This window comes from Enhydra lutris, unplaced genomic scaffold (genome assembly GCF_002288905.1).
Source record: "Enhydra lutris kenyoni isolate GAN:26980312 unplaced genomic scaffold, ASM228890v2 scaffoldscaffold18, whole genome shotgun sequence".
NCBI lineage: Eukaryota > Metazoa > Chordata > Mammalia > Carnivora > Mustelidae > Enhydra > Enhydra lutris.
In genome coordinates, this window is record NW_019154102.1 from 34,187,748 (window position 1) to 34,200,349 (window position 12,602).

The 12,602-nt window shown below is 54.1% G+C and overlaps 1 protein-coding gene across 1 annotated transcript in view; it reads right to left on the minus strand.

The window, feature by feature from the left end:
* Window positions 1-1,588: 1,588 nt before the first annotated feature.
* The window catches only part of LOC111148018 (RNA polymerase I subunit A), a 76,286-nt gene continuing 65,272 nt past the window's right edge, over window positions 1,589-12,602 (minus strand). Inside the window, exons 28-34 of the mRNA XM_022504357.1 lie at window positions 8,408-8,534; window positions 6,854-6,964; window positions 5,789-6,088; window positions 4,832-5,032; window positions 3,552-3,669; window positions 2,843-3,007; window positions 1,589-2,518 (exon numbers count right to left, since the gene is read on the minus strand). Coding sequence (XP_022360065.1) covers window positions 2,418-2,518; window positions 2,843-3,007; window positions 3,552-3,669; window positions 4,832-5,032; window positions 5,789-6,088; window positions 6,854-6,964; window positions 8,408-8,534 — 1,123 coding nt within the window. The 3' untranslated portion in view covers window positions 1,589-2,417. The remainder of the gene's footprint in view (window positions 2,519-2,842; window positions 3,008-3,551; window positions 3,670-4,831; window positions 5,033-5,788; window positions 6,089-6,853; window positions 6,965-8,407; window positions 8,535-12,602) is intronic.

A 12,602-nucleotide genomic window follows, 5' to 3' on the forward strand; every position in this document is an offset into this window, starting at 1 on the left:
CATTTTATGTCATTTCACCAAAATTAAAAAGACAAAATCATGCACAGCCTAGAGAAGAGGGGCACACAGTAAGAAGCCAACCTTTCACAGAAGTGCTTTATCAGAGTTGTGGACTGAAAGAGCCTTGACAGGGCCAGGGAGGAACCTGCTTAGGTTTTGTACATCTATCTGGGACCGAGGACAGTGGAGAGACAGGAAAGTTAACTGGACAAAGCGCTTCACCCCCCACTCTGTTCTTCCTGGTTCAGATAGAAAATGTTGAAACCTCACAAAGGAGGGTTCTTGCGGGAATGCCGGTAGTTTCTTATGAGAACCCAAAAGAGAAAGATTAAAAAGAAGCGAAGTTATAAAGCAAGCAAGTAGGGAGGTCGTTGACACACAAAGGGGTGACGTGGGGAGGACACTCAAGAACAGTGGCTGGGCCTGGCACCACAGGGCTCTGAAGAAACTTGCAGCCACCATGAAGTCTGTGAACCCCACCCGACAGTCACTCCCTGTTCTACTTTGATTAAAAAATTATTATGCACCTGATCTACCCTCTTCATCAGATTTGGCTTGGACCTATTTGTGGTGCTTTCCAAAGCATTTACAGTGCTCAGCATATTCTAAAGAACACGCCATCTGAAACAGCCCAGAGCCCCCAAGGACGCTAAGATAGACCCAGTGAGGAGAGCATGTGATGGCAGAAGGGGAGCTCGCAGAATCCTGGCCTGCCGTGACCAGCAAGCTCTGCAATGCCTGCTTACAAAGCACGTATATCCTGGGGCAGAAACACATGGAAAACAGAGGTGCTGGGAAACACACGGATGGATCAGGTAGAAGGGCAGGGGGTCATCGCCTCACCTCCCAATACAGGTCAAGAATCTAACTTCAGTGTCCAGTGTCCACACCGTTTCCGCTCCAGCCTTGCTCCTTCCCCTTCGTACCTGCCACGTCCAAATGCAGCCGAGCCAAGGAACTTACCCACTTATGCCGAACCATGGGGGCCAAGCAACCATGTGTTCCTTTGTCCGGCGGGCTATCTTATGATCTCCTGAGGAACCCTCTCCCACAATTCTAGTGGGAGTGGAAGTTACAGAGCCATAAATTGGCCCACTACCCCAAGCACACACAGCTTAACCTGTGGCACGGGATTCCTCTGTGACCCTTCTTTCTGGGCCCCTCAGAAGCTGTGCCTACTCTTCTGTACCCAAGACCTAGTCAGCTGTTGCTGCTGCTTTCCCCAGTGTGGACACAGGAGGCCTTGTGTGGACCAGTCACGTGTCTGGAGGGAGCAGCGTGGTCATTCTCCCCAAGCAAGGCCTCCCTTCCCACCCAACACACATGGGGGACCTTGCCACTGGCTTCTACTCTCCTGGCCACGGGGAAAGAAGCTGACTCAGGAAAGGGGATGAAGCAGGGTCTGGTGGGGGTCACAGGCGGAGGCTGCAGGGGTGAGCTCTCCCCCTCATCCTCTGACAGGAACAGAAGGGACCCAAGACACGGCTGTACTGAGAAATCACAGTCCTGGGCTCTCAAATCAGAAATGGAGAAACCACAAACCAAGGGAAAAAAAACAAAAACTGAAGTCTTTTTAGTTTCTTTTTTCCCCCTCCCAATAGCTAGTTCCAGTGATGTTTATTACTCAGCCTGAGTGGGAATAACATTAGACAAAAATAGAAATGGACTCTGGTTTTACAAAGCGTTTGTACAAGTCCTCTGATTTTCTGTTCATGCCAGGGTCCCCTGCTGTGGCGCCAGAGGTCAAGGGAGGCTGGACGGCCCAGAGGCTGCAGGGCCTGCAGACAGAGTTGCGGCCACAATGCCGACAGCAGAGCCACGAAAGATAAGCCAGGCAATTTGTTCAACAGCCCGACTGGTGACTTAGGGCTCCACACGTGGGGCTGAGCGGCTGGGGTCCTGCACCAGGCACAGAAGTTGGGTGGGTTGAGGCACGGGCTGGGCCTGGGCAAAGAGTCCTGGGCAGAGACTCTGTGGGAACACTTACCCCAGGAACTGGCGTAGCTGGGAGGAAGACGCCATGGGGCCACGGCTCCAGGTTCCCTCCCGAGAGCTCCTGCACCCAGGAGTCCTGCCTGCAGTCACCAGCGGCCCACAGCTACAGGACATCACCTCCCTGCTTCAGTGCCCCACAGGGAAAGGGCTGGCCACCTGAGAGGAACTCAGGATTCGGTGAATCTTGCTCATATCCCAAGACAGGGAAGGCCAAGGAACGCTGCCACTGTCTAGTTGAAGCTGGTCCAGCCCAGAGGCCAGCTGCTTTCACAGATGCCCAGCGTCGCTGCTGTGCCCTGCAGAGCCACTCTGAACCACCTTGGATTCTGCTTTCCCAGGCCTCTCAGGGGACGGGCAGGCTGGGCCCTCCCCCACGTCCTCCTGGCTGTCCTCCAGGCCGCGCAGATGGTACGTGGCAGCCACTATCTCAGGGGCTGCTTGAGCTCAAACAGGCCTGTCCCGCCCCTGACGACTTTCCCGACCACAAGGCAGGCAGAAGGGGACCTCAGCTCATCGTGCGATCCTGGGAGACATAAGAGCTCTTGTTAGGTGGTTGACGGAGAAGTTGGGGTAGGTAAGGAGACAGACGGGGCATCTCAGAGACCAGCAGGAGGCCCTGAGTTCTAGAGGCCGATGCGGTTACATGAGGTAGCACTACTTTGCAGAGAGGAAGGCCCTTCTCCCCTTCCTTCAAAAGGGCAGAGGTAGCTTTCCCATCTACTGCCCACCCTCCCCAGCTGCTTCCCCAGTGAGATTCCGAGATCTCACTTGTGTGAAAGGCACGTAGAACGGGGCCCAGAGCAGACTTAGGAGAGGGAAAGCCCAGGGCACCTGTCCATGCACTGACCCATCAAGGTGGCCTGCTTCAGGAACTGGAAGCTGGTTTCAAACGTCATCTGCTGCAGAGGGGAGGAGTTTGAACGGATCCCAAAGCGATTCAATGGCTTGTAAACGCCCTCGAAGCACATATAATCAGCGACCAGGGAAAGATGGCGGGGATCCACGGCAATGCCTGTCAACATTGGCAGCAACAGCGGAAGGATTATGCAATGACAGGGGAACAGTTGGGACAGCGTCACCTGACATGAGCCAGCGCACAGGCTCAGATGTCAGACCCCCTGGGCTCCACTTCCAGCTCGGTCACCTACTATTCAGTCGGCTACTTAGCCCCCAACCTCGGCAGGGCAGTCCCCCCCTCAGCCCTGGCCACTATCGGTGCAGCCCACTCTCCGCCTTTAACCACTAGCCCAGGACACAGACTTTAGACTTGCAGGACATGGAGAACCTAACAGCATTGTTTCACTCGGGAGCGCAAACCTTGAAGGCAGGTTGGGACCACGTCATCAGGCAAGAGCTTCCTCAGAGGCCAGATGAGAGGTTGAGGGGATGGCAGTGGTAGGGGGGGAAGCCCTCAGTGACGGGACTGAAACCTGTTCTCCCAGGTCACTGTCAGGGTCTCTCACAGGCTACATACTCACTGCACCTACATTTTGGCTTCCTACAGAGCTGGCCCGCCACACCGGGACCTTCTTAGCACTCCCCATGGCCCGTCTTACCATACACAGCAAACACATCCCTGATCTCCTTCTCGATCACCCGCAGTGCAGCCTCAATGCCATAGGTGCTGGCCATTGCATGGATGTCATTGGAATAGAGGCGGCGCAAGTCCAGAACCTAGGTAAGAAGGTGCGGCTGTCTGGGAGGGCCTGGCCTTCTGCTCCCTTCCATTGGCATGACCCACTCTGACCAAGCTCACTCCTTGTCTGGTAGTTAACCACAGCTGACGACGAGATGATTGAGCGGTGTCCCGGGATTAGTGAAGGGGGACAGTGCAGGCAGAGGTATGGGTGGCCAGGCCCCAAGATTTGTCTCGCTGTCACCACCACAGCCCAGAGATAATTTGGTACCCACTTCAGGTAAACAGGAAGAAAGATATTTCCTTGTTTATATAATAGACAGATGTGTTTCCTAGGGTTTAGACTTCCTTTGGTATATGAGGGAATTTCTCCAGCAGACACTGAAATCCCTCTCCAGGGCACGAGGGGCAGCAGTCAGGCAGCTCCGTGGGGGAAAGCCGGGCTCTGTCGAGGGGCTTGAGGCTCCAGCTAAGCTATGCTGGGGGCCCCGAGGGGCCCCGAAACATGGCAGGTGATCCTGGACCTGGTGGAGACCTTAGTCTTGTTTAAACAAACCCCACGATCACGACAGAGTTCACCCTGTTGGGGGCTGACTCCCAGGAGGCACGAGCCCACTCTGCCCGTCTCAGGGGCAGCAGGGGCCTTTGCAAGGCAGCTGTTGTGGGAACAGTGCTCCAGGAAGGAAGAGCTTTGTCAGCTGGGTGTAGACCTGGGAGAGTAGGCTACAGGGGTCCCAGCACCTCAGTATTCTCTGGGGAAACTCTTGTGCCCAGGGGTTGAGAGCATCTCAAAAGGTTCTGAGAGACGCAGTGAAGTGGGAGAATAAAGCAGGAACAGCAGGGAGGATAAAACATACTGGGCAGCTGGTCTGGGCCACCTCTGCTCCTAGAGCCTCCTTTGCCAGATGAAAGGAGCAGCTCCCAGCCAGTCACTTAGCAACTATTTCTAACAAATCGACTTTGGGGAAGTTTTAATTTCAAGGAAAAAAATGTACAGCCACAGTGATTTGAGAAACCTTAGGTTAGATAACGTTAAACAGGTTTCTATACTACAAGTCCCAACGAGGCTCATGCACACGGTGGATCCCAAGAAGAGGGCCTGGGGACAGTGGCTGGGGCCTCACCCCCCAGTGGCCAGGCTCTGAGAGAGCGTGCGGACCTCGTTCTCAGCCAGCAAACATATGGAGAGGGGACAGGTACCTCCGAGTACTTGAACAGCTCTGGCAGATTGATTCCTTCTGTGTTTAACACAAGCTCCTTCTCGTTCTTCTTGTTGGTGGTTTCATTCAGGAGACACCTTGTGATGCCCTTGGTTGCGTAGACGACAGCACTCTGGGCCAGGGACATTACCAGGGAGCTCATGTCAAAGTTAATCTTCATCAGAGGGAGCTTCACTGTCACCTGCAAGAGGGGGGCGGTTTGTGTCAGGGGAGGAGGCCAGCCTTAGCCCCGAGAAGGAGGCAGAGGCCCCCCAACTGGTTCCCCAGTCAGCAGAAGCTGACACCTTCAAAGCCTGCTCAGCCAATACCTTGGGGAGGCTGGGTCGGCACATGCCAACACTGGGTGGCAGATGGACCACGCGGTGCAGCCATCTGCAGTCACCCAGATAAAGGTCACACCTTCATAACTGCTGCTGAAAATCGTTATCTGCTCAACAGCACCCTCAAGAGCCTTTTGATCACCACCACAAAGCGTCACAACTGTCTTGTGTGGGGAACCCGCTCAGCGACTTTTATCTACCTTTCCATTTGCGAACCACTGGACTGGATCAAAGCGGAGAACAAAAACATCAGTGCGTGTGTGGCTGTGTAGGCATTCTAACCAGCCAGCCTTTCAGAGAGCCCAGAAGTCGGCTTCCAGAGGCCGTGGGTGTGAGGAGCTAGTGCACTCCTGCCGGCCTCCACAGCTCTGTACACTAACTGGTAGTGCTGAAGATGGAAGGACGGTAGGTGTTTACAAGTACCCACAGGGCCTGGACCACCAGACTCACATATACACACCGTTCTAGAAGACTGAGGGAACCGGCCCATAGGGGATTTGAGTCAAAGGTGGAGGGACGGTGATGTGGGGCCCCCACATGACCCCCGGCAGGCTTGGGGAGGAGCTGGGCAGCAGGCCCCTCGTCGGGGCTCTGCCAGGGTCGCGCACAGCACCAACCTGGCACCACAGGCTCTCCTCGGTGTCATACTCGTAGTCCTCTATGAACGAGTGGGCCTCACGCACGGCCCGCACCCGGCGCTCCACAGCCTCGGCTCCCTGGGGCTCCCTGCGGTGGGCAGATTTCCGGGGCCGGCTGAGGGAGGTGGAAGCAGGCGAGTCCTCCTCGGGGCCTGAGCCCACCTCTTCATCCTGCTCCTGGGCCTCGTGAGCACCGTTCGCAGAGATGTGCCCTTCCTCCCGCACGTCCTCATCATCATTATCCTCCTCGACCTCCTCTTCCTCGCTCTCATAATCGACCTGGCAGGGTACAGGGCACAGTCTGTGTCACAGGGTCCTGCATCTGTCCAGACTTTGCCTGCAGAACAAGCACCCCTGCAAAGGCCTTATTTGGCCACACCCATGTCTCTACTCCACCGGCCTGGGCTGCCTTCTCTGTCCTGTCCCTCCCCTGCCAATGTCGGGGAAGGACAGTCCCAACTCCCACCACCTTCCACCCTCCTCGAGCTCGCTCTCTCGCCCGTCAACTTCCTCAGCCCCTCTAAACTGCCCTCGGTCCTAGGAGCAGTCATGAGGTCGGTTTTTTTTTTTTTTTTTTTAAGATTTATTTGTTTGAGAGAGAGAGAGAGAGAGAGAACAGCAAGTACCAATGCAAGCAGGCAGAGGAGCAGAGGGAGGGAGAGGAAGTCCAGCACATTGCCCCCTGAGCTGAAACCAAGAGTCGAAGCTTAACCAACTGAGCCACTGAGGCGCCCCCACAAGACTGGTTTTCGTATATTTTCATTAGAAAAACAAGAGGCAGCCTGACTTCTCCTTGCAAAAGCTTCTGGTCTCTGACTCAATCCGGAGCCAAAGGGCAGCCCTGGGATGCCCTCACCCAGTTCCTATCCTGTGAACTTTATCTTCTCCGTGGAGACGTGCTGGGCAGGCCAGATTTGCTTCAAGGTTTGTATTGGGTTCCAGCATGATAACTGAAGTGGGGCCTTATGTGGCAAGCGATTATCCGGCAGGTGTGACAGAGGAGGGATGTGCCCACAGCCCCTTCACCCTGGCCAGTCCCCTCACCTCCTCTTCTTGCTTCTCCTTGCGTTTGGCATCAGAAGCATCGGCGTCTCCCTCCTCAGCTTCAGCATCCACAATGGGGCCCTCCTCTTCCTCATCGCCTTCCTGTTCTCCCTGGGGTTTGGGGACAAGGAGGGAAAAGATGGGCTCCAATACCCAGTGCCTGGTGAATCCAACCACCTACCCATCCATCTTCTTTTCTGCTCACTCATCCACCCAGCCACCCACCTGCCTGCATATCTCGCCATCCATTCACTTTACCCCCACCTGCCGCCCTCTCAACCACTCCTCTACCCACCCTTCCTCCTGGCCAACTCATCCATTCAGTCCCTGCTCTGGGCTGGCCCTATACTCCCTGCCTCCTTCTCTTTAAGCATCGTTTTCACATGTACTGCTTGCAAAATCCTGCATTTAAAAATGATGTCAGAAAAGTAACAAGGCTTTCTAAGTCATTACAAGAATAAATTATAAAATATTGTTCCAAGTATTTTTGTTGCAAGTGGAGATGAAGATAGAGGACTGGCTTGGCGGACTATTGAGTATTTTAAAAACCAGACATTTATACCTTCTGACCTTGGCTAATTTCTCATAGTCTTCTGGGTGCCTTAAGGATAGACTGAGCAACAAAACCAAAAGACAACTGACAAAATGGGAGAAGATATTTGCAAACGACATATCAGATAAAGGGCTAGTATCCAAAAATCTATAAAGAGCTTATGAAACGCAACACCCAAAGAACAAATAATCCAATCAAGGATAGACTACGCAGGCTTTCAAAGACCATCCATGCCCCTCTGTGCTCTGGTTACCCAACTGGGAGACCTGCTGGGCCAGAGACGGAGCATTCTCTCTGTTCTCGGCCAGTCCCTCATTGTAGGTGTGAGGAGAAAGGCCAGAGACAGGAGCTCACACGGCTGAGATAACAGAGCAAGGCAGGGGCAGCACTGAGTCTTCTTGGAGGGCCTCATCCCCACAAGCCAGGCTGGCTGCAGTGGCACAGCCTCTGCCATGTAGCGAAAGCTGCTGTGGGCTCAGGTGATGCTGGGGAACCTGCCCCACCCCGCCCCAGGGGCTCCTGGCAGATGATGTATCACCAGCCCTGCACTGTTCTGCCTCCAGTGGCTTCTCTCTGGCTCCTTCCTTTTTTATTCCTGTAGCCCAACTTCCCTGCCACTACTCTGTGGGCCCCACTTTACCTGGTCCAGGGAAGTTAAAGGCAGAGCCCATGAAACCAGGAAAAGAATTCAAAAGCCCAGTGGGTACCGACACTTTGAGCCTATCCTCAGGATAAAAATCACTTACAGAGGGGCCCCTGAGAATACCCAGATGGATGACCCTGGGCCCTCACCTAAGGCCAATCAGACCGGCCCCCACTGCGGCTCTGTCAGCACAGCAGATAAATGAAACAGTACGTGGAAAGAGGAACGGAAACCAGGAAGGGGTTTGAGGAGTGCTGAAAATAACCCCAGAGTCTTCCCAGGAGAGAAGACGAAGGCAGTGGCCTCCCTATGGGCTTCCCAGGCCTGGGACCCTCCCCTGTGCTGGGGACTCACTCACCCGACTCCTCTCTGACTCCCCAGCGTTGTCGAGATCCCGCTGCGTGGCTCTCCGAGTGTTAACGCTTCTGAAAGCGGAGGCTTTATTATTCTTCTTTCTGAGGGATTCCATCAGAATTTTAAAGAACCTAAAAGGAGAAGAAACCCATGCGGGCCCATTCAGTACCCCTCCTTGCAGGGGTAGGAAGTTCTGTCCGAGGGTCTCACAGCCATCTAAGGCCACACCAGGGATTTACATGTGAGACAGAGATACAGCGTCTCCTCTCGGCTTACTCTCCCCCCTCCTGCTGCTGCTGAAGGGCAGAGAGCACGTCAGAGAAAACACTGCTCCACAGCCCATCAGGCCTGGTCAGAACACACGTCCTGCCACCCCTCGAGTGTGTGCCTTTCAGCCTGACAGTCGCCGGAGCTTGAAGTCCCTCATCTGTAAAATGTGTGTAGGAATCTGTGCTGTGCAGTCTTGTTTGAAGGCTTAGACCTGACCCCTGTCTGAGAAGGGTCATAGGCCTGGCCAAGTGGGTGGTCCGTAAGTGGAAGGTGCTAGCATGGCTGGGGCCGGTGTCTGATGAGGACAGCAGACTCTATGGCAGGACTAGGGATCTGGGCCAGGGCCAGGACTGTTCCCCGGCCTGTTCCCACTTTCTCCAGAAAGCGGTACAGCTTAGGCCTGATACCTCTTTCTCCAGAAAGCGGTACAGCTTAGGCCTGATACCTCTGTCTCCTTGGGGCGGGAGACTTGGCAATTTGATGGGAAAACTAAGATGTGCAAGAGTTTATCAGAGTTTTGAAGGCAATGAGGACTTATTTTGTGGCCATAAATCATGTTGACAGGTTGGAACCAAACCAATTTAAAGGAACCAGCATATAGCAGGGCCTAGGGGGGCCTTTCTTGGCCTCTCCCCTCTTCCTTCTGACTTTTCTATTTTTAAGCTCCCTTAAGGCCTCAACCCGCCCCCCACCCCCTGCTTCTTTTTTCACATAATCTCTCGCCTGTCTTCTTCTTCAGGCCAGAACAGCATGCCAAAATGGATTGCTTTTAATTATATTAAGTATCAGGTCCCTTAGCCAGCCAGCCAGCCAGCCTGTACTGTCTCAGTGCCTATAATGTGTGTATCATGTGCCCTGGGAGTAATTCAAGGATGAAAATACAGAAAATACAGAAGTGCAGTCTTAATTTAAGTAGGCAGGTCAAATATTTACTGTTTGGCTTATTAACAGAAAGACAACTGTTCTTCCTCCTCATTTTATATATATATATTTTAACTTTTGAAAGTTGTGCATGATTTTGCTGAGGTTTCCACCTTTGGCAGAAAAAAGTCTCCTGGCCCTCCAATCCAGGGAAGAGCCTGGTCACCGAGTGCTGGGGATGGGGACAAGGGGCCTAGACGAGGGAAGGCCAGGCTTGACTTGAGAAGACACAATCCAACCGAGAAGAGGGGGCAAAAGAGAAGTTTCTAGAAGGCCAGGCTCCGGTTCAAATCTGCATTCAGCCAGAGACTGGGGAGAAAGGTCTTGATCTCATCTGTATAGTGGGACATTCCTATCCCAACCTGAGCCTATTGCACAATGAGGAGAGGAAACGGGACAGACAGGGATGGGGAAGGCCCAGGCCTGCTGCCTCCCTCCCCACAACAGGAGCTGCTCATTTCCTCCCACTGCTTCGAGGCTGCTACTCTGACTCCCCAGAGACTCCAGGCCAGCAGCTTTGTGGCCGGCTGTGTCACCCCTCCAAGTCTCCTTGCCCCCTGCCTTCCACAATTGGCTCCCACCCCCACATAGCCATCTGTTCCCACCACCCCCAGTGCATCCTCTGCCAGCAATTTCCCCAGCCACTTCTCCACCTGCTGGAGCTGCACCCAACCCCCAAGCCTGGATCTGAGTGCAGAGGAAGTCCCCAAGGAGACCTCCCCTCACCCCCCTCACTGGGAATCCCTTCTGCCTGGCCTGCTTCTTTCAGTGAACAAAACTGTGGGAGAACACGACAGAAGGTGAGGAAGCAGAATGAACCCTGACCAGTAGTAAGTGGCAGACAGGTTACCAGTGTGCCAGAATCCTCCTGAGGGCGCAAACACTTTGCCCTTCTGTGATTCTGCCAAGAGCAAGGGAGCCAAAGGCCCACAGTGGCCGCTCTGTGCAGGTCTAGCTGTTTGTCAGAATGTGGCAACCGAAAGGGAACAGGAGGGATAGGCTGCAAGGAAACCTCCCATCCCACATAAATAATTGCAAACAGAGAATATGACCCCTGGCTGTCTCCAAGAGTGCCTGGCAACAGCCCCGCCTGCTGCTTGCGAAGGAGCTGTAACTGCACACCGCCACCATCTCATGGCCAGGGACAGGAGGCCAGAACTTACCACCCGACTCCTAGCTGGGTGCTCCTTCTACTTCACCAGCCAGGGCCCCCCGTCCAGAGGACAGACATTAACATCCCAAGTGACAGATGCTGGTACAAATACTTAGAGAACCATCAAGACATGATTCTCCATCTAGGGATGTGCCTCTGTGTTTTTTTTGTTTTTGTTTTCTTCTCCAATCTACTGTCAAGAGTCTCATGATCTATTGCTGGGACAAGAAAAGGGAAGGGGAGAAAAGAGAAAAGGAAGTGAAGGAGGTGGGGGGAGGGACGGGAAGAAGGAAGGTGGGGGGTTGTCACTCTTGGGAGCGCACTGACATTTCCTTGTGGTCTGTGAAAGGCCTTAGTGTGGCCGCTGTGCCGCCCAAGGCTGTCCTGGATGGTCCAAACCACACCCTGCTCACGCACTGCTCCTTCTCTTGTGCTGGAGTTGCAGAGTAGCTCCACAAGACCTACCGCGCCGGTGGCTTTGTTTATCACAGCTTCTCAAGTGCACCAGGAAATACAAACTCCCAGGGCTGAAAAAGTACTTCACTTCTGGGAAGAAGCCAGGGCTGTTCCTCATTAACATTTTTTTTTTTTTTTAAGTGATGGATTTTTCAAATCCCTGAGATAACGTAAGTAAAAAGAACTCTAAGCACAGCCTGGTACACGCCTCACGCGGACCTACCTGCCTGGCAGGCGAAAGCCCTAGATGGAGAGAAACGGGGCAGACCATCCAACTCCGCCCGTTCTGGGTAATTCTCGGGAGGCCATGTGATCCTAAGTCCCATTTCTCAGAAAAGGGCCGCCTAGACGGCACAAACATGCGGCGCTCTTGGGAGCTATGCTCCTCCACGTTAATTAATGAGCCGGCAGGCTGGAGACGCGTCTCCTGCGACATGGCCCAGCATCACGAGAGCACTGGGTCTGCCTGGTAAAAGGAACCTTCTCCACCCAGGCGGATGGCAGTGCACGTGTTCCCCAAACCCCAGCCAGCAATGACTTCACCCAGACTCACGTAAACTGGGGCAGGAGATGCCTGGCTGGGGCCCCTTTCCAAGGGGACGGGTTTCCATGCAGGCTCACCTGCCATAACATCCACCATCCTGACCGCCGCATGTTCAGAGGGCTGGCCTAAAGCCAGCTCACATCTCCAGGCAAGAGGAAGAAGAGGGCCAAGGGCAAAGCGCTTGCTGTCTCCTGGCCACGTTGCACCTGTGACTCATCTGTGAACACGCATCACTCAGCGAAGGTTGGTGGAGTGAGTGGACGCAGTGCACTCTGACTCTATGCTGCCCCGGTGGGTCTCCATTTCAGGGAGGCTCCGGGAAGGCCCAAGTGCTGGTCTAGATTAGAGGCAGTGGTTGATGGCCTGTGACGGAATCCTGCTGACAGATGGGATCTGTCTGGGCCTTACCAAGTTTCTGAAAATGGACGAATTAGTTGCTGGTATTTAAAAATTAGGAGACTTTTCTCATTTATAAAAGCAAAAGTAAGCGACCAAATCGCCAAAGACAGAAAACAACGGGAGAGGGGGAGAGAGGCTTCCTTCTTTTTGGATCAGAAGATCTGGCCCCCTTGACTCACACTCCTGTCTGCAAGGCAGGTTCTGCACTCTCCAGTGTGCCGGGGTCCTCCTGGCCTGCTTCACTGGCCTGCTCCCTGCTGGGCCCTGCAGCCTCTAAGTCTGCAGCATGATCTAGGGTCAGCTGATGAGGTGGAAGTGCTTCCCTGGCTCTTCCTGGCTCACCCCAGCCCCAGCACGGCCAGTACCCTACCCTGTGTACTCCGCATGGTAGCCTGTGCTTTTCAAATACCCAGCAGGAACGTGCACTTGAGAGAAGGACGTTCATTCTTCCTACCA